The sequence below is a fragment of the Oncorhynchus mykiss genome, chromosome 8, assembly GCF_013265735.2.
Source record: "Oncorhynchus mykiss isolate Arlee chromosome 8, USDA_OmykA_1.1, whole genome shotgun sequence".
NCBI classification, from domain to species: Eukaryota; Metazoa; Chordata; class Actinopteri; order Salmoniformes; family Salmonidae; genus Oncorhynchus; species Oncorhynchus mykiss.
In genome coordinates, this window is record NC_048572.1 from 3,825,679 (window position 1) to 3,848,660 (window position 22,982).

The 22,982-nt window shown below is 43.7% G+C and overlaps 1 protein-coding gene across 1 annotated transcript in view; it reads left to right on the plus strand.

Annotated features, from left to right (window-relative positions):
- Positions 1-18,967: 18,967 nt before the first annotated feature.
- LOC110529263 (zinc finger protein 513) overlaps positions 18,968-22,982 on the plus strand; it is a 30,586-nt gene continuing 26,571 nt past the window's right edge. Inside the window, exons 1-3 of the mRNA XM_021611377.2 lie at positions 18,968-19,174; positions 19,880-20,017; positions 22,351-22,488. Of these exons, the coding sequence (XP_021467052.2) occupies positions 19,978-20,017; positions 22,351-22,488 (178 nt within the window). The 5' untranslated portion in view covers positions 18,968-19,174; positions 19,880-19,977. The remainder of the gene's footprint in view (positions 19,175-19,879; positions 20,018-22,350; positions 22,489-22,982) is intronic.

Here is a 22,982-nt window from a genome sequence, read left to right on the forward strand (position 1 = left end):
CGTTTCCCTGTAACCGTTTCCCTGTAACCGTGTCCCTGTAACCATGTCCTGTAACCGTGTCCCTGTAACCGTGTCCTGTAACCGTGTCCCTGTAACCGTGTCCTGTAACCGTGTCCCTGTAACAGTTTCCCTGTAACCCTGTAACCGTGTCCTGTAACCGTGTCCCGTAACCGTGTCCCTGTAACCGTGTCCTTGTAACCGTGTCCTGTAACCGTGTCCCTGTAACCGTTTCCCTGTAACCGTTTCCCTGTAACCGTGTCCTGTAACCGTGTCCCTGTAACCGTGTCCCTGTAACCGTTTCCCTGTAACCGTTTCCCTGTAACCGTGTCCTGTAACCGTGTCCTGTAACCGTGTCCCTGTAACTGTGTCTCTGTAACCGTGTCCTGTAACCGTGTCCCTGTAACCGTGTCCCTGTAACCTGTGTCCCCTTTCATTTGTCTATGTTACCCATACAAGCACTGCCACCTCTTGCAATTATTACTAGGCTACATAACCTACCGAACCCAAACATAATTATTTATTTAACCTAGTAGGCATATTGACTAATTAATTAACCCAATCTATCAACGTACACATCAACTATATAATAGAATGCTAATTGCATGGTCTCTTTATGATCAAAACTATACCCTGTATCAAATTATATTTAATGACAAGACTTAGAATAAGTCAGCCATTTAGAATAACGTATTAAATAATTGTTCGATCCAAATCAAATTCTGTCCTTGGATGCAGATAATAGAATTTGCCAAACTCTACCGCTATTCTGAAGTGACTGGATCAGTATCAGTGCCACAGCGCCCTCTGTTGAATATGAGCAGTCATTACAGGAGATCCCTGTACCCTCTTATCTGTGTCTCCTGTTCCTGTCCCTATGTCACGGCTGATGAAAGGAGAGGACCAAGGTGCAGAGTGGAAAAGTGTTCATACTTATATTTCAACTAAACACTAAATAACAGCATTAACACTAAATAACAACATTAACACTAAATAACAACATTAACAAAGAGAATGAACGAAAACCGAAACAGTCCTGTCAGGTGCAGAAACACAAAACAGAAAATAACTACCCACAAAACCCCTGTGGGGAAAAGCTACCTAAGTATGGTTCCCAATCAGAGACAACGATAGACAGCTGTCCCCGATTGAGAACCATACCCGGGCCAAAACAAAGAAATACAAAAACATAGAAAAAATAACATAGAATGCCCACCCCAAATCACACCCTGACCAAACCAAAAAAGAGACATAAAAAGCTCTAAGGCCAGGGCGTGCAACCCTACTACACTTTGCTCAGACCAGTGGAAATAATGTAGGCCACAATGTAACTAAATAACGATGTTCTAGTCTTTAGGTAAACAAATATGTTTTAATACATATGTTATAGAAGTCAAATGTTTCATGCTATATTTATAGTATAGAGCAGGGATACTCAACTCCACCTTACCAGGTTTTGTGTTCTACCTCACTAATTAATTGCACCCACCTGGTGTCCCAGGTCTAAATCAGTCCCTGATTAGAGGGGGAATCACCCACCTGGTGTCCCAGGTCTAAATCAGTCCCTGATTAGAGGGGGAATCACCCACCTGGTGTCCCAAGTCTAAATCAGTCCCTGATTAGAGGGGAATCACTCACCTGGTGTCCCAGGTTTAAATCAGTCCTGATTAGAGGGGGAATCACCCACTTGCTGTCCCAGGTCTAAATCAGACCCTGATTAGAGGGGAATCACCCACCTGGTGTCCCAGGTCTAAATCAGTCCCTGATTAGAGGGGAATCACCCACCTGGTGTCCCAGGTCTAAATCAGTCCCTGATTAGATGGGGAATCAGCCACCTGGTGTCCCAGGTCTAAATCAGTCCCTGATCAGAGGGGGAATCACCCACCTGGTGTCCCAGGTTTAAATCATTCCCTGATTAGAGGGGGAATCACCCACCTGGTGTCGCAGGTCTAAATCAGTCCCTGATTAGAGGGGAATCACCCACCTGGTGACCCAGGTCTAAATCAGACCCTGATTAGAGGGGATTCACCCACCTGGTGACCCAGGTCTAAATCAGAACCTAATTATAGGGTAATCACCCACCTGGTGTCCCAGGTCTAAATCAGTCCCTGATTAGAGGGGAACAATGATGAAATGCAGTGGAACTGGCTTGGAAGTCCAGACTGGAGTTGGAAGGGTATAAGGTTGTGTCCCAAATGGCACCCTATTCTCTATAGTGCACTACGTTAGACCGGGACCCAGAGGGCAATTTGGGACACAATCTAGGACTAGCCTGGATGAGATTAGGTGACTGATAAAATACAAATAGTCCCGACATTCAGTTTTGTCCTTCATGGTGAAACCTTTATTCATGTTTTTTTCCTCTTCAAATTCACAATAATTTACCACGTTATACCACGGCTGTGTTAAGGCCCTTATAACACATTATACCACGGCTGTGTTAAGGCCCTTATTACACATTATACCACGGCTGTGTTAAGGCCCTTATAACACATTATACCACGGCTGTGTTAAGGCCCTTATTACACATTATACCACGGCTGTGTTGAGGCCCTTATTACACATTATACCATGGCTGTGTTAAGGCCCTTATAACACATTATACCACGGCTGTGTTAAGGCCCTTATTACACATTATACCACGGCTGTGTTAAGGCCCTTATAACACATTATACCACGGCTGTGTTAAGGCCCATATAACACATTATACCACACCTGTGTTAAGGCCCATATAACACATTATACCACGGCTGTGTTAAGGCCTATATAACACATTATACCACGGCTGTGTTAAGGCCCTTATTACACATTATACCACGGCTGTGTTAAGGCCCTTATAACACATTATACCACGGCTGTGTTGAGGCCCATATAACACATTATACCACGGCTGTGTTGAGGCCCATATAACACATTATCACACGCCTGTGTTAAGGCCCATATAACACATTACACCACACCTGTGTTAAGGCCCTTATTACACATTATCCCACGGCTGTGTTAAGGCCCGTATAACACATTATACCACGGCCCATTTAAACACATTATACCACGGCTGTGTTAAGGCCCTTATTACACATTATACCACGGCTGTGTTAAGGCCCTTATAACACATTATACCACGGCTGTGTTGAGGCCCATATAACACATTATACCACGGCTGTGTTGAGGCCCATATAACACATTATCACACGCCTGTGTTAAGGCCCATATAACACATTACACCACACCTGTGTTAAGGCCCTTATTACACATTATCCCACGGCTGTGTTAAGGCCCGTATAACACATTATACCACACCTGTGTTAAGGCCCATTTAAACACATTATACCACGGCTGTGTTAAGGCCCTTAGCATCACAATGCATTTGACCATGTCCAGTCCCATGGCTGTCTGTCTCTACTGAGGTCATCCTCACATGGGATTTCACTCTCAGGAATCTTTCTGGGTTTTTTTCAGGTAATATATTCTAATCATTTAGAAGGGTTTTGTCGAACTGAGCTGCTCTATGATCAAATGAGAGGGTCTGGGTGGTGATTCCTGTGTTTCCTGTTTGGGTCTGGGTGGTGATTCCTGTGTTTCCTGTTTGGTTCTGGGTGGTGTTTCCTGCGTTTCCTGTTTGGGTCTGGGTGGTGATTCCTGTTTGGGTCTGGGTGGTGTTTCCTGTGTTTCCTGTTTGGGTCTGGGTGGTGATTCCTGTGTTTACTGTTTGGGTGTGGGTGGTGTTCCCTGTGATTCCTGTTTGTCGACAGCAAAAGTACTGCAGTTCAATAGCGACTGTGTGTGTTGAGGTGTTTAAACGCCTGGATACACAGTGAGTGTGAAGCAGAAACATGCAACTCCAAGAGAGATGTTCTAAGCCAGGGATGGTCAAGATTTTGTCCCAAAAGGCACTTTGTCCCACATCATGTGAATAGGGTGCCATTTCGACAGCAGACCAACCCTAGCTCTGTCTGTCCGTCCGTCCGTCCGTCCGTCCTGGTCTGATCTGTTTGCATAAAATCAAGTTAACACTAACTGTATCCGCAAACACTCAAATAAACTTTGTTAGTAAAATCCCCCACATTAGGCTATATCTGAAATGGCACCCCTATTCCCTATATGGTGCACTACTTTTGACCAGGGCTCATAGGGATCTATCCTTCGATTGGGAATAGGGTGCCATTTCAGATGCGGATTAAAAAAACAACGAATCACCTCACAGCGTTTCACAGCACATCATCATCAGTGTGGGGTGGGAGGGAAAGGGGTGGATACCTAGTCAGTTGTACAACTGAATGTATTCAACTGAAATGTGTCTTCCGCATTTAAGCCAACCCCTCTAAATCAGAGAGGTGCGTGGGGGGGGGGGGGGGGGGGGGGGGCTGCCTTAATCAACAGTGGGTTAAACTGCCTTGCTCAGCGGGCAGAACGGCAGATTTTTACCTCGTCAGCTCGGGGATTCAAATCGGTGTCAGGACATGAGGAGTTGCAGCGTCACGGTACAACCCTTTTACAGAACAAACCTATTAACATAAAATCCTCTTACATGTTTTATTAGACATATTCATCCAGCGTCTCTCGCATGGTAGCAGGACTGATCTAGGGTCAGGGCCTCATCTATGAGACCCACGGCCACGTCACTATAAATACGTGGGTAAGGGCTTGGTCATAATAATTTCAAATAGACCAGGGTCAGATCAGGGGGAAGCAGCATCTGCTGAAAGGACAACAGTAAAATAAACTGGAGGTTTAACAGCCACCTAAACTAGTCAATCAACAGTCATTTCTGGTTTGTGTCGATGTTTTCTGTCCATCCTTGCGTGGCTTTCTCTCTCTCTCTCTCTCTCTCTCTCCCTCCCTCACCCAGAGACTTTCTCTTTCACACACACACTCTCTCTTTCATTCTCTATTTCAATTTCTCCCTCCTCTCTCTCTCCCCATGTCCCCCTTCTCTTCCTCAGAGGTTGGAGCTGGTGGGAGGAGCCTGTAATGGAAGCAGGGTGTGGTCTACAGAGTAGGCGGAGCACAGATATTGTCCGACTCAAACAGGCAGGTGGTCCCTGCTTCCTCTGTCTCTTCTCCTCCCTCTCCTTCATGTTCACAGGGACAAAGGTATTCCTGGGAGTGGGAGGAGTCCAGATGTTCCCTGGAGTGGGAGTGGCCAAGGTGATCTTGCGAGTGTGCATGGGCTATTGAGTGGGTGCGGTCCAGGGACTCGGCTGATAGGCTGCGGCTGGACAAGACACTACTCAGGCTGGACTGGCGGGCACCTCGAGGTTGGGCCTCGATCTCCACACGCACCTCAACGTTTGTTCCCTAAAACAGTGAAAAACATTAAGAATGGGTCTGCTACATTTCAGACATGTATTACGGTATTATTATTATTATTATATAAAACACCATAATTTGCAAATAAATTCATTAAAAATCCTACAATGTGATTTTCTGGATTTTTTTTCTCATTTTGTCTGTCATAGTTGAAGTGTACCTATGATGAAAATTACAGGCCTCTCTCATCTTTTTAAGTGGGAGAACTTGCACAATTGGTGGCTGACTAAATACTTTTTTGCCCCACTGTATATATTAAATGGGGCAGATTGCATCAAAGGAATAACTGAGTCAGAGAAGGATGTTGAAATGATATCTACAGAGCATTCAGAAAGTATTCAGACCCCTAGACTTTTACCACATTTTTCAGCCTTATTCTAAAAGGGATTAAATAGTCCCCCCCCTCATCAATCTACACACAATAGAACATAATGATGAAGCAAAAACAGGTTTTCAGAAATGTTTGCATATTTATAAAATAAAAATAAAAAAACTTAAATATGACATTTACATAAGTATTCAGACCCTTTACTCAGTACTTTGTTGAAGCACCTTTGGCGGCGATTACAGCCTCAAGTCTTCTTGGGTATGACATCTTGGCAGACCTTTATTTGGGGAGTTTCTCCCATTCTTCTCTGCAGATCCTCTCATGTCAGGTTGGATGGGGAGTGTCGCTGCACAGCTATTTTCAGCTCTCTCTATAGAGATGTTCGGATCTGGTTCAAGTCCGGGCTCTGGCTGGGCCACTCAAGGACATTCAGAGACTTGTCCTGAGGCCATTCCTGTGTTGTGTTGGCTATGTGCTTAGAGTCATTGCCATTCCATTTGACGAGACGTTTGGCATTCAGGCCCGTGTGTGGGGGTTTCGATGCCAGCTGCCCAGAATAGGGCAACCAGAATAGACCCATCTAATGTTATGAGGATCTGGGCCTGACTTTAATGATGACCCATCTAATGTTATGAGGCTGTGGGCCTGGCTTTAATGATGACCCATCTAATGTTATGAGGATCTGGGCCTGTCTTTAATGATGACCCATCTAATGTTATGAGGATCTGGGCCTGTCTTTAATGATGACCCATCTAATGTTATGAGGCTCTGGGCCTGGCTTTAATGATGACCCATCTAATGTTATGAGGATCTGGGCCTGGCTTTAATGATGACCCATCTAATGTTATGAGGATCTGGGCCTGGCTTTAATGATGACCCATCTAATGTTATGAGGCTCTGGGCCTGGCTTTAATGATGACCCATCTAATGTTATGAGGCTCTGGGCCTGGCTTTAATGATGACCCATCTAATGTTATGAGGCTGTGGGCCTGTCTTTAATGATGACCCATCTAATGTTATGAGGCTCTGGGCCTGGCTTTAATGATGACCCATCTAATGTTATGAGGCTGTGGGCCTGGCTTTAATGATGACCCATCTAATGTTATGAGGATCTGGGCCTGGCTTTAATGATGACCCATCTAATGTTATGAGGATCTGGGCCTGGCTTTAATGATGACCCATCTAATGTTATGAGGCTGTGGGCCTGGCTTTAATGATGACCCATCTAATGTTATGAGGATCTGGGCCTGTCTTTAATGATGACCCATCTAATGTTATGAGGATCTGGGCCTGTCTTTAATGATGACCCATCTAATGTTATGAGGCTGTGGGCCTGGCTTTAATGATGACCCATCTAATGTTATGAGGCTGTGGGCCTGGCTTTAATGATGACCCATCTAATGTTATGAGGATCTGGGCCTGTCTTTAATGATGACCCATCTAATGTTATGAGGATCTGGGCCTGTCTTTAATGATGACCCATCTAATGTTATGAGGCTCTGGGCCTGGCTTTAATGATGACCCATCTAATGTTATGAGGATCTGGGCCTGGCTTTAATGATGACCCATCTAATGTTATGAGGATCTGGGCCTGGCTTTAATGATGACCCATCTAATGTTATGAGGCTGTGGGCCTGGCTTTAATGATGACCCATCTAATGTTATGAGGATCTGGGCCTGTCTTTAATGATGACCCATCTAATGTTATGAGGATCTGGGCCTGTCTTTAATGATGACCCATCTAATGTTATGAGGCTGTGGGCCTGGCTTTAATGATGACCCATCTAATGTTATGAGGCTGTGGGCCTGGCTTTAATGATGACCCATCTAATGTTATGAGGCTGTGGGCCTGGCTTTAATGATGACCCATCTAATGTTATGAGGATCTGGGCCTGTCTTTAATGATGACCCATCTAATGTTATGAGGATCTGGGCCTGGCTTTAATGATGACCCATCTAATGTTATGAGGCTCTGGGCCTGGCTTTAATGATGACCCATCTAATGTTATGAGGCTCTGGGCCTGGCTTTAATGATGACCCATCTAATGTTATGAGGATCTGGGCCTGTCTTTAATGATGACCCATCTAATGTTATGAGGCTCTGGGCCTGGGTTTAATGATGACCCATCTAATGTTATGAGGATCTGGGCCTGGCTTTAATGATGACCCATCTAATGTTATGAGGATCTGGGCCTGGCTTTAATGATGACCCATCTAATGTTATGAGGATCTGGGCCTGGCTTTAATGATGACCCATCTAATGTTATGAGGATCTGGGCCTGTCTTTAATGATGACCCATCTAATGTTATGAGGCTCTGGGCCTGGCTTTAATGATGACCCATCTAATGTTATGAGGCTCTGGGCCTGGCTTTAATGATGACCCAGCTAATGTTATGAGGCTGTGGGCCTGGCTTTAATGATGACCCATCTAATGTTATGAGGCTGTGGGCCTGGGTTTAATGATGACCCATCTAATGTTATGAGGCTGTGGGCCTGTCTTTAATGATGACCCATCTAATGTTATGAGGCTGTGGGCCTGTCTTTAATGATGACCCATCTAATGTTATGAGGCTGTGGGCCTGGCTTTAATGATGACCCATCTAATGTTATGAGGATCTGGGCTTGGCTTTAATGATGACCCATCTAATGTTATGAGGCTGTGGGCCTGGCTTTAATGATGACCCATCTAATGTTATGAGGCTGTGGGCCTGGCTTTAATGATGACCCATCTAATGTTATGAGGCTCTGGGCCTGTCTTTAATGATGACCCATCTAATGTTATGAGGCTCTGGGCCTGGGTTTAATGATGACCCATCTAATGTTATGAGGCTCTGGGCCTGGCTTTAATGATGACCCATCTAATGTTATGAGGATCTGGGCCTGTCTTTAATGATGACCCATCTAATGTTATGAGGCTGTGGGCCTGGCTTTAATGATGACCCATCTAATGTTATGAGGCTCTGGGCCTGGCTTTAATGATGACCCATCTAATGTTATGAGGCTCTGGGCCTGGGTTTAATGATGACCCATCTAATGTTATGAGGCTGTGGGCCTGGCTTTAATGATGACCCATCTAATGTTAAAGAGGCTCTGGGCCTGGCTTTAATGATGACCCATCTAATGTTAATGAGGCTCTGGGCCTGGCTTTAATGATGACCCATCTAATGTTATGAGGCTGTGGGCCTGGCTTTAATGATGACCCATCTAATGTTATGAGGCTCTGGGCCTGGGTTTAATGATGACCCATCTAATGTTATGAGGATCTGGGCCTGGCTTTAATGATGACCCATCTAATGTTATGAGGCTGTGGGCCTGGCTTTAATGATGACCCATCTAATGTTATGAGGCTCTGGGCCTGGCTTTAATGATGACCCATCTAATGTTATGAGGCTCTGGGCCTGGTTTTAATGATGACCCATCTAATGTTATGAGGATCTGGGCCTGGCTTTAATGATGACCCATCTAATGTTATGAGGATCTGGGCCTGTCTTTAATGATGACCCATCTAATGTTATGAGGCTGTGGGCCTGGCTTTAATGATGACCCATCTAATGTTATGAGGCTCTGGGCCTGGCTTTAATGATGACCCATCTAATGTTATGAGGCTCTGGGCCTGGGTTTAATGATGACCCATCTAATGTTATGAGGCTGTGGGCCTGGCTTTAATGATGACCCATCTAATGTTAAAGAGGCTCTGGGCCTGGCTTTAATGATGACCCATCTAATGTTAATGAGGCTCTGGGCCTGGCTTTAATGATGACCCATCTAATGTTATGAGGCTGTGGGCCTGGCTTTAATGATGACCCATCTAATGTTATGAGGCTCTGGGCCTGGGTTTAATGATGACCCATCTAATGTTATGAGGATCTGGGCCTGGCTTTAATGATGACCCATCTAATGTTATGAGGCTGTGGGCCTGGCTTTAATGATGACCCATCTAATGTTATGAGGCTCTGGGCCTGGCTTTAATGATGACCCATCTAATGTTATGAGGCTCTGGGCCTGGTTTTAATGATGACCCATCTAATGTTATGAGGATCTGGGCCTGGCTTTAATGATGACCCATCTAATGTTATGAGGCTCTGGGCCTGGCTTTAATGATGACCCATCTAATGTTATGAGGATCTGGGCCTGGCTTTAATGATGACCCATCTAATGTTATGAGGCTTTTGGCCTAGCTTTAATGATGACCCATCTAATGTTATGAGGCTCTGGGCCTAGCTTTAATGATGACCCATCTAATGTTATGAGGATCTGGGCCTGGCTTTAATGATGACCCATCTAATGTTATGAGGATCTGGGCCTGGCTTTAATGATGACCCATCTAATGTTATGAGGCTCTGGGCCTGGCTTTAATGATGACCCATCTAATGTTATGAGGCTGTGGGCCTGGCTTTAATGATGACCCATCTAATGTTATGAGGCTGTGGGCCTGGCTTTAATGATGACCCATCTAATGTTATGAGGATCTGGGCCTGGCTTTAATGATGACCCATCTAATGTTATGAGGCTGTGGGCCTGGCTTTAATGATGACCCATCTAATGTTATGAGGATCTGGGCCTGGCTTTAATGATGACCCATCTAATGTTATGAGGATCTGGGCCTGGGTTTAATGATGACCCATCTAATGTTATGAGGCTGTGGGCCTGGCTTTAATGATGACCCATCTAATGTTATGAGGCTGTGGGCCTGTCTTTAATGATGACCCATCTAATGTTATGAGGCTCTGGGCCTGGCTTTAATGATGACCCATCTAATGTTATGAGGCTCTGGGCCTGGTTTTAATGATGACCCATCTAATGTTATGAGGATCTGGGCCTGGCTTTAATGATGACCCATCTAATGTTATGAGGCTCTGGGCCTGGCTTTAATGATGACCCATCTAATGTTATGAGGATCTGGGCCTGGCTTTAATGATGACCCATCTAATGTTATGAGGCTTTTGGCCTAGCTTTAATGATGACCCATCTAATGTTATGAGGCTCTGGGCCTAGCTTTAATGATGACCCATCTAATGTTATGAGGATCTGGGCCTGGCTTTAATGATGACCCATCTAATGTTATGAGGATCTGGGCCTGGCTTTAATGATGACCCATCTAATGTTATGAGGCTCTGGGCCTGGCTTTAATGATGACCCATCTAATGTTATGAGGCTGTGGGCCTGGCTTTAATGATGACCCATCTAATGTTATGAGGCTGTGGGCCTGGCTTTAATGATGACCCATCTAATGTTATGAGGATCTGGGCCTGGCTTTAATGATGACCCATCTAATGTTATGAGGCTGTGGGCCTGGCTTTAATGATGACCCATCTAATGTTATGAGGATCTGGGCCTGGCTTTAATGATGACCCATCTAATGTTATGAGGATCTGGGCCTGGGTTTAATGATGACCCATCTAATGTTATGAGGCTGTGGGCCTGGCTTTAATGATGACCCATCTAATGTTATGAGGCTGTGGGCCTGTCTTTAATGATGACCCATCTAATGTTATGAGGATCTGGGCCTGGCTTTAATGATGACCCATCTAATGTTACGAGGCTGTGGGCCTGGCTTTAATGATGACCCATCTAATGTTATGAGGCTCTGGGCCTGTCTTTAATGATGACCCATCTAATGTTATGAGGATCTGGGCCTGTCTTTAATGATGACCCATCTAATGTTATGAGGCTCTGGGCCTGGCTTTAATGATGACCCATCTAATGTTATGAGGCTGTGGGCCTGGCTTTAATGATGACCCATCTAATGTTATGAGGCTCTGGGCCTGGCTTTAATGATGACCCATCTAATGTTATGAGGCTGTGGGCCTGGCTTTAATGATGACCCATCTAATGTTATGAGGCTCTGGGCCTGTCTTTAATGATGACCCATCTAATGTTATGAGGCTGTGGGCCTGTCTTTAATGATGACCCATCTAATGTTATGAGGCTCTGGGCTTGGCTTTAATGATGACCCATCTAATGTTATGAGGCTGTGGGCCTGGCTTTAATGATGACCCATCTAATGTTAATGAGGCTCTGGGCCTGTCTTTAATGATGACCCATCTAATGTTAATGAGGCTCTGGGCCTGTCTTTAATGATGACCCATCTAATGTTATGAGGCTCTGGGCCTGTCTTTAATGATGACCCATCTAATGTTATGAGGCTGTGGGCCTGGCTTTAATGACCCATCTAATGTTATGAGGCTCTGGGCCTGTCTTTAATGATGACCCATCTAATGTTATGAGGCTGTGGTCCTGGCTTTAATGATGACCCATCTAATGTTATGAGGCTGTGGGCCTGGCTTTAATGATGACCCATCTAATGTTATGAGGCTCTGGGCCTGTCTTTAATGATGACCCATCTAATGTTATGAGGCTCTGGGCCTGTCTTTAATGATGACCCATCTAATGTTATGAGGCTCTGGGCCTGGCTTTAATGATGACCCATCTAATGTTATGAGGCTCTGGGCCTGGCTTTAATGATGACCCATCTAATGTTATGAGGCTGTGGGCCTGGCTTTAATGATGACCCATCTAATGTTATGAGGCTCTGGGCCTGTCTTTAATGATGACCCATCTAATGTTATGAGGCTGTGGGCCTGGCTTTAATGATGACCCATCTAATGTTATGAGGATCTGGGCCTGTCTTTAATGATGACCCATCTAATGTTATGAGGCTCTGGGCCTGGCTTTAATGATGACCCATCTAATGTTATGAGGCTCTGGGCCTGGCTTTAATGATGACCCATCTAATGTTATGAGGCTCTGGGCCTGGCTTTAATGATGACCCATCTAATGTTATGAGGCTCTGGGCCTGGCTTTAATGATGACCCATCTAATGTTATGAGGCTGTGGGCCTGGCTTTAATGATGACCCATCTAATGTTATGAGGATCTGGGCCTGGCTTTAATGATGACCCATCTAATGTTATGAGGCTCTGGGCCTGGCTTTAATGATGACCCATCTAATGTTATGAGGCTCTGGGCCTGGCTTTAATGATGACCCATCTAATGTTATGAGGCTCTGGGCCTGGCTTTAATGATGACCCATCTAATGTTATGAGGCTCTGGGCCTGGCTTTAATGATGACCCATCTAATGTTATGAGGCTCTGGGCCTGGCTTTAATGATGACCCATCTAATGTTATGAGGCTCTGGGCCTGGCTTTAATGATGACCCATCTAATGTTATGAGGCTGTGGGCCTGGCTTTAATGATGACCCATCTAATGTTATGAGGATCTGGGCCTGGCTTTAATGATGACCCATCTAATGTTATGAGGCTCTGGGCCTGGCTTTAATGATGACCCATCTAATGTTATGAGGCTCTGGGCCTGGCTTTAATGATGACCCATCTAATGTTATGAGGCTCTGGGCCTGGCTTTAATGATGACCCATCTAATGTTATGAGGATCTGGGCCTGTCTTTAATGATGACCCATCTAATGTTATAAGGCTGTGGGCCTGTCTTTAATGATGACCCATCTAATGTTATGAGGATCTGGGCCTGGGTTTAATGATGACCCATCTAATGTTATGAGGCTGTGGGCCTGTCTTTAATGATGACCCATCTAATGTTATGAGGCTCTGGGCCTGGCTTTAATGATGACCCATCTAATGTTATGAGGATCTGGGTCTGGGTTTAATGATGACCCATCTAATGTTATGAGGCTGTGGGCCTGTCTTTAATGATGACCCATCTAATGTTATGAGGATCTGGGCCTGTCTTTAATGATGACCCATCTAATGTTATGAGGCTCTGGGCCTGGCTTTAATGATGACCCATCTAATGTTATGAGGCTCTGGGCCTGGCTTTAATGATGACCCATCTAATGTTATGAGGCTCTGGGCCTGGCTTTAATGATGACCCATCTAATGTTATGAGGCTGTGGGCCTGGCTTTAATGATGACCCATCTAATGTTATGAGGCTCTGGGCCTGGCTTTAATGATGACCCATCTAATGTTATGAGGCTGTGGGCCTGGCTTTAATGATGACCCATCTAATGTTATGAGGATCTGGGCCTGGCTTTAATGATGACCCATCTAATGTTATGAGGCTCTGGGCCTGGCTTTAATGATGACCCATCTAATGTTATGAGGCTCTGGGCCTGGCTTTAATGATGACCCATCTAATGTTATGAGGCTCTGGGCCTGGCTTTAATGATGACCCATCTAATGTTATGAGGATCTGGGCCTGTCTTTAATGATGACCCATCTAATGTTATAAGGCTGTGGGCCTGTCTTTAATGATGACCCATCTAATGTTATGAGGATCTGGGCCTGGGTTTAATGATGACCCATCTAATGTTATGAGGCTGTGGGCCTGTCTTTAATGATGACCCATCTAATGTTATGAGGCTCTGGGCCTGGCTTTAATGATGACCCATCTAATGTTATGAGGATCTGGGTCTGGGTTTAATGATGACCCATCTAATGTTATGAGGCTGTGGGCCTGTCTTTAATGATGACCCATCTAATGTTATGAGGCTCTGGGCCTGGCTTTAATGATGACCCATCTAATGTTATGAGGCTGTGGGCCTGGCTTTAATGATGACCCATCTAATGTTATGAGGCTGTGGGCCTGGCTTTAATGATGACCCATCTAATGTTATGAGGATCTGGGCCTGGCTTTAATGATGACCCATCTAATGTTATGAGGCTTTTGGCCTAGCTTTAATGATGACCCATCTAATGTTATGAGGCTCTGGGCCTAGCTTTAATGATGACCCATCCAATGTTATGAGGATCTGGGCCTGGCTTTAATGATGACCCATCTAATGTTATGAGGATCTGGGCCTGGCTTTAATGATGACCCATCTAATGTTATGAGGATCTGGGTCTGGGTTTAATGATGACCCATCTAATGTTATGAGGCTGTGGGCCTGTCTTTAATGATGACCCATCTAATGTTATGAGGCTCTGGGCCTGGCTTTAATGATGACCCATCTAATGTTATGAGGCTGTGGGCCTGGCTTTAATGATGACCCATCTAATGTTATGAGGCTGTGGGCCTGGCTTTAATGATGACCCATCTAATGTTATGAGGATCTGGGCCTGGCTTTAATGATGACCCATCTAATGTTATGAGGCTTTTGGCCTAGCTTTAATGATGACCCATCTAATGTTATGAGGCTCTGGGCCTAGCTTTAATGATGACCCATCCAATGTTATGAGGATCTGGGCCTGGCTTTAATGATGACCCATCTAATGTTATGAGGATCTGGGCCTGGCTTTAATGATGACCCATCTAATGTTATGAGGCTCTGGGCCTGGCTTTAATGATGACCCATCTAATGTTATGAGGCTGTGGGCCTGGCTTTAATGATGACCCATCTAATGTTATGAGGCTGTGGGCCTGGCTTTAATGATGACCCATCTAATGTTATGAGGATCTGGGCCTGGCTTTAATGATGACCCATCTAATGTTATGAGGCTGTGGGCCTGGCTTTAATGATGACCCATCTAATGTTATGAGGATCTGGGCCTGGCTTTAATGATGACCCATCTAATGTTATGAGGATCTGGGCCTGGGTTTAATGATGACCCATCTAATGTTATGAGGCTCTGGGCCTGGCTTTAATGATGACCCATCTAATGTTATGAGGCTGTGGGCCTGTCTTTAATGATGACCCATCTAATGTTATGAGGATCTGGGCCTGGCTTTAATGATGACCCATCTAATGTTACGAGGCTGTGGGCCTGGCTTTAATGATGACCCATCTAATGTTATGAGGCTCTGGGCCTGGCTTTAATGATGACCCATCTAATGTTATGAGGCTGTGGGCCTGGCTTTAATGATGACCCATCTAATGTTATGAGGCTCTGGGCCTGTCTTTAATGATGACCCATCTAATGTTATGAGGATCTGGGCCTGTCTTTAATGATGACCCATCTAATGTTATGAGGCTCTGGGCCTGGCTTTAATGATGACCCATCTAATGTTATGAGGCTGTGTGCCTGGCTTTAATGATGACCCATCTAATGTTATGAGGCTCTGGGCCTGGCTTTAATGATGACCCATCTAATGTTATGAGGCTGTGGGCCTGGCTTTAATGATGACCCATCTAATGTTATGAGGCTGTGGGCCTGTCTTTAATGATGACCCATCTAATGTTATGAGGCTCTGGGCCTGGCTTTAATGATGACCCATCTAATGTTATGAGGCTGTGGGCCTGGCTTTAATGATGACCCATCTAATGTTAATGAGGCTCTGGGCCTGTCTTTAATGATGACCCATCTAATGTTAATGAGGCTCTGGGCCTGTCTTTAATGATGACCCATCTAATGTTATGAGGCTCTGGGCCTGGCTTTAATGATGACCCATCTAATGTTATGAGGCTCTGGGCCTGGCTTTAATGATGACCCATCTAATGTTATGAGGCTCTGGGCCTGGCTTTAATGATGACCCATCTAATGTTATGAGGCTGTGGGCCTGGCTTTAATGATGACCCATCTAATGTTATGAGGATCTGGGCCTGGCTTTAATGATGACCCATCTAATGTTATGAGGCTCTGGGCCTGGCTTTAATGATGACCCATCTAATGTTATGAGGCTCTGGGCCTGGCTTTAATGATGACCCATCTAATGTTATGAGGCTCTGGGCCTGGCTTTAATGATGACCCATCTAATGTTATGAGGATCTGGGCCTGTCTTTAATGATGACCCATCTAATGTTATAAGGCTGTGGGCCTGTCTTTAATGATGACCCATCTAATGTTATGAGGATCTGGGCCTGGGTTTAATGATGACCCATCTAATGTTATGAGGCTCTGGGCCTGGCTTTAATGATGACCCATCTAATGTTATGAGGCTCTGGGCCTGGCTTTAATGATGACCCATCTAATGTTATGAGGATCTGGGCCTGGGTTTAATGATGACCCATCTAATGTTATGAGGCTGTGGGCCTGTCTTTAATGATGACCCATCTAATGTTATGAGGCTCTGGGCCTGGCTTTAATGATGACCCATCTAATGTTATGAGGCTGTGGGCCTGGCTTTAATGATGACCCATCTAATGTTATGAGGATCTGGGCCTGGCTTTAATGATGACCCATCTAATGTTATGAGGCTGTGGGCCTGGCTTTAATGATGACCCATCTAATGTTATGAGGCTGTGGGCCTGGCTTTAATGATGACCCATCTAATGTTATGAGGCTCTGGGCCTGGCTTTAATGATGACCCATCTAATGTTATGAGGCTGTGGGCCTGGCTTTAATGATGACCCATCTAATGTTATGAGGATCTGGGCCTGGGTTTAATGATGACCCATCTAATGTTATGAGGCTCTGGGCCTGGCTTTAATGATGACCCATCTAATGTTATGAGGCTGTGGGCCTGTCTTTAATGATGACCCATCTAATGTTATGAGGATCTGGGCCTGTCTTTAATGATGACCCATCTAATGTTATGAGGATCTGGGCCTGTCTTTAATGATGACCCATCTAATGTTATGAGGATCTGGGCCTGTCTTTAATGATGACCCATCTAATGTTATGAGGATCTGGGCCTGGCTTTAATGATGACCCATCTAATGTTATGAGGATCTGGGCCTGTCTTTAATGATGACCCATCTAATGTTATGACAGATGGGTTATTACATAACAAGCAACTGTCTAAATTATGTTCATCCTCCTTTTTGTAAAAAAGTGTCATGACAACGGGGTCATTAAAGGCATAGCTTGTAAAAATGCTGCCAACTTTGGCCTCTTATCAAGGCTTTAGGGCGGAATAGAGAGATATAGGCTGTGTAAGACATGTGATGTGTTGTGTTTATAAAGAGCCAGCGAGCCCAGTTGATTGGTGTTTATTCTGACTAAAGACATAAGGAAGCACATTAGATGTGAAGGTCAACAGTACGTTGATGGTTGTAGATTCGTGATTCATCTGTCGGCATGGAAATAACTATGAATTAGCAGGGAGCTAATGTGACCATTATAATTAGAGCATGCTAGCCAACTCGGTCTTACAGCAATAACAAGCACATCCCCCTTTTGCCCTCAGAACAGCCTCAACTTGTCTTGGCATGGACTCTATAAATCAAATAAGCCTCAACTTGTCGTGGCATGGACTCTATAAATCAAATCAAATTGTATTTGTTTAGCAGATGTTATTGCGGGTGTAGTACCTATGATGAAAATGACATATTTTTAAGTTGGAGAACTTGCACAATTGGTGGCTGACTAAGTACTTTTTTGCCCCATTGTAAATGCTTGTGTTTCTAGCTCAAATAGTGCAGAAATATCTAACAATTCACAACAATACACAAAAGGTGTTGAAAGCGTTCCACAGGGATGCTGGCCCATGTTGACTCCATCACTTTCCACAGTTGTGTCAAGGCTGGATGGCTGGATGTCCTTTGGGTGGTGGACCATTCTTGAAACAAACAGGAAACTTGAGCGTGAAAAACCCAGCAGCATTGCAGTTCTTGACCCAAAACGCCTGTCACCTACTACCATACCCGGTTCAAAGGACCGGTTTACAATTGGCTCATTCATCCCCCTCCTCTCCCCTGTAACTATTCCCCAGGTTGTTGCTGTAAATGAGAACGTGTTCTCAATCAACTTACCTGGTAAAATAAAAAATGCAGAATTTGTAATAAAAAAATAAAAAACGTTACCTTCATCCGGTTATATGCATACATCATAACGGTTTCTGGTTCGTTCTACTCAAAACGAGTGATATTGACATTACGCACATCACCAATATATGTCTAATAGTAGTAAACCGGCACCTTTACTTCTCTCTCTCCAGCGTGTTGTCTTCGAGAATCAACAACTAACTCGTCTCCTCGAACAGCAGAGTAGCGCGAACCTCCCACTGCTGTAAAACATATCTTGACATCAAAATTTAGCTACAAAATGAGTCAGAGTGAATTTCGCAGAATCCCACGATCGGAGAAATTGTAGCGTATGACGCTGCGGAGGAGATCCCCATACCCTTTGTAGAGCGAGCTTACCCGTTATTTCACTCGCGGGCGCCTGTTGGTTCATATTGGGGAGGGTGGGTGCAACCGTCCGGCTGCCTGCGGGTGGCACGCTCTAGTGACATAGACCGATGGGATCACTCTCCGATTCATAAATATCACAGCCTCGTCAAACGTTACAACACAGCCTCGTTCATTCATTTTCAAATGGGTTAAACATTAAGTGTCACGCAATTGCCCCAAAATGTAGCGTAGAAGTCTGCAACCATCAGGCTTAACCTCAAACTTCCCCATAAAATAGGTTAAAATGTGCGATCTTGATAAATTCCCCAACATACATTTTTAAGACATCGAATAAGAATGTATAAGAATATAATAACGTCTTCTTCTCCTGTCACAGCACATGAAATACACAAAAATATACATTTCACATGGCTAAAATGATTAGAAACACACAATAACTACAAGTACCATGACTCAGACGACCGGAAATTAATTTAGGAAGCGGAAATACGTACAACAGCGGAAGCGAATGTATACAATGGAAATAAAAAAAACAATTAAGTTATGAAAAACAATATTAATTGCCTTTCTTTGTCGCCGCTGCAGATAAAGAAATGGCGGATATATAGACACGGTAATTTAGGTCTCGTTTATGCACGGGTACATGGAGCTTTACTGGCTACAATCGAGAGGGTTATTTACTAAATGTAGCTTTGTAAATAAACGGTAGCTTGATAGCTAACGTTAGCTAGCTGGCTAATTTAGCACATACTGTACTTGCTGTTTAGCTAACTAGCTACTAATGTTAACCTTCACGCTATCATTAACTATCAAGCTTTCAGAGTACTTCATATATAACGAACCGGACATACATATCTAACATTGGCTAGCTATAATTATCACGTTATTGTTTTGTTTGCTCTTTCAGACAAATGAGCCTGGTAACGTTGTGTATTCGTTCATGTTAGTTAGCTAACATCATTAACCAGCTGGCTAGCTGTCTACAAAGGATCATTAAGGGCCAGGAGCAAGCTGCAACAACATCCACACGATAGCCAGCGATTCGATCTGCCTGCATTATCATACTCTACTTATCAAGCCATCTAACGTTAGCTCGCTAACTAGCGTTAGTTATTTAAAATGGCATTTTAATCATTGGTGTGGAGCTGGCAGGTCCGTGTATCACACGTTTGGTTTGCTAGCTAGGTAGCTAACTAATAAATGCCCATACCAGGGCAATAGAGATAGCTTTGGCTAATTATGCCTGAATTGCTTGAAAAGGCATTGTCATATCTGGTTGATTGTCATCGATATGTATCTGTGTTTGTGTGACTATTAGAACCACTGGAGAAGCGGTTTCATGGATAAAAACAGAATGAGCTGATAGTTCCAGTGGTCTTTCAGAAGAGGTGGCAGAAGAGAGAGGCTGACCGGAAGATGCCAAGAAGAAAACAACAGAATCCTCAACCTGTCAAGTGTAAGGGCTCAAACGTTGATCTATTCTCTAGAGGGCAACATGCATGTTATGCTAATGACGTTCCTGATCTTTGTGCTCTGGTTTTAACGTTTCCTTTATGAGAGCAGATGGTCAAATATGAAATACAGGAACAACTGTATTCATTCACTAGAGAATTTTGTTTACTGGACCAGTTGTAGGGTAGGAACTAATGGTGACCACTTTCTAACATGCTGAAGAGGGGGATCATCAAGTTCATGTAGCTAGAGACCAAAAAATGCCAGAGACATAGAAATGGACACAAACAATCTGTCCCCACATGGACATTTTACTGGAGAGCCTGGCTGTGCTTAAACAGTTGTTTTCACTTTATAATCTTTGAGGAACACATGTGTAAGAAAACAAATATTTTTAAAAACTATCAGTCAGGAAATTACTTATTAGGTAAGATGCCGGAAGTGGCTCTGTCCCAATTTGACTTCCTGTGATTACTCACATCCAATCGCCTCACCTCCTCACCAATATTGGAGAAAAAATGTCAGCGGTCCTTCCTTCCAATGTGTTTTGAGGAGGTGGTGAGGAGATGGGAATTCAGGAAAGGTGAATTAAGAAATGCAGTGACTTGAATATGATTTAAGATACAGGAAACATCATAGAAACACTTTACCAGGCGTCTTGGTTTCTCATCGATGGCAGCAGATGGGATCTTGTCATTAACATTGGCTACTGCCTTAACTAAACCTCCTCTCCAATGGTCAAAGACCAATTAAGGCTACGTCTCAAATGGTACTCTAGTCTAGCCTGACGACTCACACTAAATCATTTTTTTCTGCTGTCGTTCGATACATACTTCAGTCTGAGCCTGACGTCATTTAAGTCGTTTGTGGTTTTCGAGGGGCACGAGGGCCGTTTTGTACAAAACAAAGTCCTCAACGCTTTTGGTCGTCTCTAACCAATCAGAGTATCAAAGCCAATGACTGATTTTCAAAAAAAACGCAGCTTTACCCACCTGTGTGACTGGCTCTGGCCAAACCCATTGGTTTCTGGAGAAATCAGACGGCCTCGAATATGTTGGCATTCGGTGAAGAGTCGGGGGAAGACTCTCGGAAAGGGAGATACCTAGTCAACTGAAATGTGTCTTCCGCAGGTAACAGTGGATTAACTGCCTTGCTCAGGGTCGGAATGACAGATTTTTACCTTGTCAGCTCGGGGATTCACTCATTGCAGAGAAGAAACTAACATCCGTGAGCGTGGTGTAGCGTTTGGCCCGAACAAGGAGTCTGGAATGGATAGCTAGGCAAACCCTCTTCCCTAGATAGTTCACAACTTTTGACCAGGGCCCCATATGGCTCTGAATTATACAGGGAGGCAGCCACTGACTCATGTACTGTCATGCATCACATTCTCCACTAGAGGGCAGCAGATTATTAGTTCACTCAGAAGGCCTTTAAAGGGATACTTTGGGATTTTGGCACTACTTCCCCAGAGTCAGATGAACTTGTGGATACAATTTTCATGTCTCTGTGTCCAGTATGAAGGAAGTTAGTGGTACCTTCCCGAGCCAATGCTAACTAGCGTTAGCACAATGGCTGGAAGTCTACATACCTAATCTATACATAATGAATCACATCCGGCTGTGATTGGGAGTCCCATAGGGCGGCACACAATTGGCTCAGCATCATCCGGGGTAGGCCGTCATTGTAAATAAGAATTTGTTCTTAACTGACTTGCCTAGTTAAATAAAGGTTCAAAAACAAAATACCTGTAGACTTCCAGTCATTGCCAAAATCCCGAAGTATCCCTTTAATTGTGGCAGACTGTCTTGGAAATTACTGGCAGGTGGTGTCTTTGACTATTGAATATTCATAGCTGTGTGTCAAGGGTGTTTTCTGTCAGTAAAGCTAGGAAAACATGGCTTGATTAATATTCATACTTCCTCACATCCTTATGACTTCTAACCTTCATATAAAGCTATTTTCTAGGAAACTATTTAATTATACTAGATTATTTGTACTAGATTATTAATACTAGATTATTATACTAGATTATTTGTACTAGATTATTTATACTAGATTATTTATACTAGATTATTAATACTAGATTATTAATACTAGATTATTAATACTAGATTATTAATACTAGATTATTTATACTAGATTATTAATACTAGATTATTTGTACTAGATTATTTATACTAGATTATTAATACTAGATTATTATACTAGATTATTATACTAGATTATTTGTACTAGATTATTAATACTAGATTATTATACTAGATTATTATACTAGATTATTATACTTGAGTATTAGTTCCCTGACGAATAAAAATAAAGGTCGTTTTTGTGTTTCAGTGGATTCTGAAGATGGTGTATTAACCATTGGCGCTCCAGGAAGCCTGACCTTGAAGGCAGATTTCCTTCTGGGACACGACCTTGAGTTTGGTGACCCGGGCCATGACAAGATCCTAGGCTTGGACGACAAGTACTCAGGTTGGTACTAAATGTATGAAAGCTTTATTCACACAGGTTGGTTTTGTTGGACAGAAATATAACTTGAGATGTAGAGCACTTAACTAGACAACTCTTAGGCCTAAATCAGTACAAAAAAAGTATGAAAATGTATGCACTGACTACTGTAAATTGCTCTGAATAAGAGCGTCTTGCTAAATGACTAAAAACGTAATGTAAATGTCATACCTTGATGGGCGATTGAAATCAAATCTATTTTATAACCGAGACCTGTTCCATGATAGAAGCATGTCAAAACGTTTACCGCTGAATAAATCTTGCATTGCCAGACACATTTGAGATGTTCTGGAGACCAACAAACCTAGAACAGTCGGGGTCAAGGTACGGCTGGGTAATATACATACTGGTATGATTTTTTTTTTTTTTACAATATCTTCTATAACGGTATTTTGATGCGGTGCTGAATTAAATGAAAAGTTATGCAAATTGGACTACTTCACTGTCAGTTCGGTCCT